The sequence below is a fragment of the Triticum urartu genome, chromosome 3 (genome assembly GCF_003073215.2).
Source record: "Triticum urartu cultivar G1812 chromosome 3, Tu2.1, whole genome shotgun sequence".
NCBI lineage: Eukaryota > Viridiplantae > Streptophyta > Magnoliopsida > Poales > Poaceae > Triticum > Triticum urartu.
Genome location: NC_053024.1, coordinates 329,729,974 through 329,734,769, shown reverse-complemented (window position 1 = coordinate 329,734,769; position 4,796 = coordinate 329,729,974). Strand labels below are relative to the sequence as shown.

General features: G+C 45.1%; 1 protein-coding gene across 1 annotated transcript; it reads right to left on the bottom strand.

Annotated features, from left to right (window-relative positions):
* Positions 1-607: 607 nt before the first annotated feature.
* LOC125543939 (neutral/alkaline invertase 1, mitochondrial-like) lies at positions 608-4,516 on the bottom strand. Its single transcript, XM_048707445.1, has 6 exons — positions 3,752-4,516; positions 2,844-3,009; positions 2,525-2,736; positions 1,761-2,254; positions 1,546-1,594; positions 608-1,456 (listed from the first exon to the last, which is right to left on the bottom strand). The coding sequence occupies exons 1-6, from the start codon at positions 4,352-4,354 to the stop codon at positions 1,136-1,138; spliced, it is 1,845 nt and encodes a 614-aa protein (XP_048563402.1). The 5' UTR covers positions 4,355-4,516; the 3' UTR covers positions 608-1,135.
* Between the last annotated feature and the right edge of the window lie 280 nt (positions 4,517-4,796).

The window sequence follows — 4,796 nt, the reverse complement described above, 5'->3', positions numbered from 1 at the left end:
AAGAAACTTAATAGATGTTGGTGCACTCCTTAGTACAATCGAAGGCAATGATGCGGTTGCATGTGCAGTTAGAGGGGAAGCAAAGTCTACTTCTTTCGAACCAAAGATGAAGAAAGAAGAATGCAAAATTAAGAATCCGCAGATCAACAATGAATGCATGAAGAAGATATTAGTCCAACTTGTGAGAGCAGTTGTGGAAGTTGGAAATCTTCTTAAATGCATACTTGTGGTTCTTGTTTTCTTTGGTTTTGCTATTCTAGCAAAGATTTGGTGATGTCTTTTGTATCTAATGTTGTTGCAAAAGCAAAGAAATGCATTGTGCTAGCTCAACTTAAGTTGCAAATTTAAGTTTTACGAGCCGGAAGGAGCTGTGCCAGAAGATCAGACGCCGCAAAGCCGACCCGTAAAAAAGCATATTCGAAAAATATCTTTTTTATGGGTCCATTATGCGGGGTCTGCAACTGTGGCCGGCCGCGCCGACCCGCAAAGGCGTTTTTGCGCAAACTGCAAACACATTTTGCAGGCCGGGGAGATGCGGGATCTGCTAGAGTTGCTCTAAGGGAGCAACACTGAAACCAATTCTGAGCATCTCAAGCATCCAGCAGAATCAAATGGAAAACGTATCATTATTCATGACAAGAACATGGTACAGAGTCTCAGTTTTGCAAATAATGCAACATACAGCTCAAATGCTGATAGAGATATACTCGTCAGGACTTGGCATCACTCCCGAGTCAGGAGAGGCAGGTGACCGATACAGGAACAAATTACTCTTTTGTGTGTAAATGAGAGCTCCAACATAAAATGGCGATGCTCTTCTAGACCACCGGTATCACCCAGGGCAGTTCCCATCAATGGCGGCTCAGCAAAAAAGAATGAGCGCACATTGAGGGAATGAATGAATGGATGGATATCTACCGTAAACCTATAATGTACATGGCTAGAGTGTATCCACTTCAGTTAATTCTCAGTCAATCGTACACTTGTGTGCGGAGTAGCAAGAGTAGAAGGGTTTCTGCTGTTTTACCCAATGATATCTGATTTGTACATGGCTAGAGTGTATCCACTTCAGTTAGTTCTCAGTCGATCGTATACTTGTGTGCGGAGTAGCAAGAGTAGAAGGGTTTCTGCTGTTTTACCCAATGATATCTGATTTGGCCGCACGCCGTGAGCATCTAGTCCTCTTCGAGAGGCAGCAAGCACAGCCTTCAAGGAGCTCAAGATCCTCATCACAGGTCAGGATAGAAGCCAGCTCTGGGTTTTCCAGCAACATCTTGGAGGTCAGAAAACCAGCAATAGTCCATGTCTGATATGACCGTGACTGCTTCCCAATGAATCTTCCAGACCGGGTGTCATAGTATTCTGGCCACTTGTCAGCTGAGAGCTTCTCCTCAGCCACTGCAATGGCCCTACGGGCCAACTCTGGTCTTCCCATTTTGATGCAGGCCAGTGTAAACTATAAGCAGCAACAATGGTTGGTCACTGATAATTTATAAGCATATAAGGGTACAAGAATTTTGGAGAAGTGCATTGATATATACATACCTGCCACAGTAGGGTTGGCCAAGATCCACCATTATGATATGACCATGGGCTGCACTTGCACAACATAGTTAGATGTCAAATAACTGTGGTGTTATGTTTAGAGAGCAGATGTTAAGTCTTCAAAAATAGAATAGGACACACCATAAAGATATGCTGCCACCAAAAGAAAGAGAAACACAGAATAAAATATCAGTTTTATCAGCGCGATGACTCACGTGTTCTTAGGGTCACTGCCTGTAATAATGCGCCATTCATCATATTCCATTGCAGGGTAACAGATCTTGACGGGCATATTTGCTACAAGATCATCCCATTTCTCTTCAATAAGGCTAAGTATTCCCTCGGCTTGTGTTGGAGTAGTTAGAGATGAAGATATGGCCCAAAGGTTGCCAAGTGAGAAGAACCTAAAATCCATGTGAGCTGGCTGCAGATTCCCAATAAGATAACCCCCTTTCTCAGGAATCCAATCAACAAGCCAGGAAGGAATTTGCTCGGGATAAATGTTAAATTTGTTAGTTGCGTCATGTGAGTATTCTTCTGTCTTGTATCTGTAGATCTCGTTTATCTTATTCATATCGACCCAGTAGTACTCCCTAATGTGAAAAGACAATGCACTGAGCCTGTTGTTGATGGCTCGGAGGAGGTGTTTTGAGCCTTCGTTCATAACAATCATTTCCCTTGAGCATCTCAGAGCAGAATAGAACAAAGCCTGAAAACAGGCCAAGCCTCATAAGTAAAGGGATTCTCTCTACTAACGACATGTTAGATAATACAGGTTTAAAGTAGCAGCATCATGTTCTTTCAAAATAGTATTGCATTCAGTAACACATTAGTTGCTTCATTGCAGCAGGCTAAAAGTCATAAGTCATTCTACCATTTAAGAACAGCATCAGTACCTACATGTAGACTTAGACTATTGAGATAATACAGTTGTTCAGGGAAGACCACACTGCAGAATTGAGTCTAAATTTCAGCTTACTTGAATCTCAAGAGGATGCCCGTGTATCCCCATCCTCCTGTCTATCATGCATGATCCGTCTGTGACCAGTAAAGTGGGGAACATGTCAAACCCATCAGACAAACACAAACTCAAGATCAGCTTAATCCCGGTTTGCACATCCACTCTTTCTTGCAATGAATAGTCTCCAGTAATCTTGCAGTATGCTCTCAGTAAGATAATCCACCAAAGTCCTGCAAATGGTTAGGTTAGATTAGGTTAAAGCTGCAGGACAGACATTTCACAATTGTTACAGATTAATATCAGTATGGCTGCATGAAAGAGAGGGGGGTCGATATACCAGAATCAACTGGAGCTACACGGCCAATAGCTGATTCACCAAAGTCAGGATCCAGAATCTCCTCAAATGCTTCATTGTTTTCATCAAGTGGAACGGTCCTAATCTTAAAACTAGCTGGCATCAAGCCTTGCCCAGGGCTGTAACAGTCAACAGTTTTCTCCCAGCTCTGACCATCAGATAAATGATGTACATCACTGAATAAAGATTCAAATTGATTGAAGTGCTAGATAAGAAGCTTCTGTTTACAGACATTAACTAGTAAGCCATTTTATTAAGTTTTCAGGGAAATTGTCACAAAAGATTTAAGTTATCATATTTTTGCCATCTGATCTAGCTTTCAGAAACTTCTACAAGCATATTTGGTTACATCACTGGTGGTATTGCTCACAGATGCCTAGAATAGGTTGAATTCGGCAGTAGATGTCTTTATAAGTTATGATATTGAGATTTGGCAAAGGATTTCCAAAGCATAATCCATCTGATAAATCACTCAACCGTAAACAGGATACCGCATATGGTTCATGTTGATAACTACTACCAATAAGTTTCCAAACTCTCTTCGAAGACAATATGTACGGAAGAGACATGTTAGCCGTCAAAAGGTAAATCTTATCTTTGTCTCGTCCACAGAATACAAGCCCATACAGAACAAGAATTCATCACAAAACTACAAAACCACATGCTGCAAGCGAACTCATTACAGAGGGAGAGGGTAATTACGATCTTTAAAGCCAGTAAAAAATCTCATATATATTCTAACCCTGCATACGAATTCGCTGATCTCTTATCCCAATTAGCACACACCGTGCACGCAAATAATACTAGTCACAGCGCTCTAATTATTTCGAATAAAAAAATAGCTCAACGAAATGATCCGGATCCGGATCCCAATATGCACAGACGCTCACCTGCAGCTGCAGGGTGTGGAGGAGGAAATTGCGGACGATCTCGGTCTCCCCGCGCATGAGGAAGGCAAGAGCGGAGGGCACAAAGTCCCTGATGAAGACCTGATCGTAGTTAAGCATCTCCGTACACTCGGGGTCCTCAGCCGCCACCGTGCCGACCGGCTCGCCGCAGTAGCTCACCACAGCCCTCCTCAGTAGCCTCCATGCCTCCCTCTCCGTCTCCGTCTCCTCTCTCACCGGTGAAGCAGACGCCGGGCGAAAATCAGCCGGCGGCGCCGGGTCCTCCACAGGCGGGGTCTCCGGAGGGAAGGAGCCCGGGAAGAGCACGCGGTCGAAGAAGGGGAGGTTGCCAGCGACGGCGGAACGGGGATCGGAGGTTACGGGGGTGGGGGTGGGGGTGGTGCTCGGGTCGGATTGCGAGGTATGCGACGCCGCCGACACGAGGAACGGGAGGCGTCGGCCGTGGTGATGGTGTTGCGGGTGGGGGCATCTTGGGAAGAGCCGGATCACAGAGGCCTTCGCGGCCGCGGCTGAGGCGGAGGTGAGGAGGCGCTGGCGGCATGGCCTCACGGCGGCGGCGAGCCCCATGGTGGTTTGACCATTCATATTGTAGCTCCGGCGAAAGTCACACGCGAGATGCTGGGGGCTACGCGTAAAAGGGCACAAGAGTGGGAAAGCTTTTCCAAATATGTGGTCGGTCAGGGGCTGATTGGAAAACTGCAGCGTTCCGTGCCGTTTGGTTTTTGGTGTGGCCGTGTGGGTGGGGGGTAGCGTAAATGGAAGGGCGGAGGTGACCTTTATAAACTGAGAAGGGGTAGGCTGGGACCCACCCGGTTTTAAAGTGCACGCTTTAAACGATTGTTTTTCCTCCATCTCTCCTTTTGGCCTTTTGGATCAGGTTATTTTCTTTATTGCCCTTTGGACACCCTGAGGGTTTTTTTCTCTAATTTTTGTTGCATCTTGCTTATATATACACAAACCCCATTGCCATTCATTAATTACCTACTTCCTCCAATTTGAAGTAAAACCATGTCAAGTATTTTTTTAA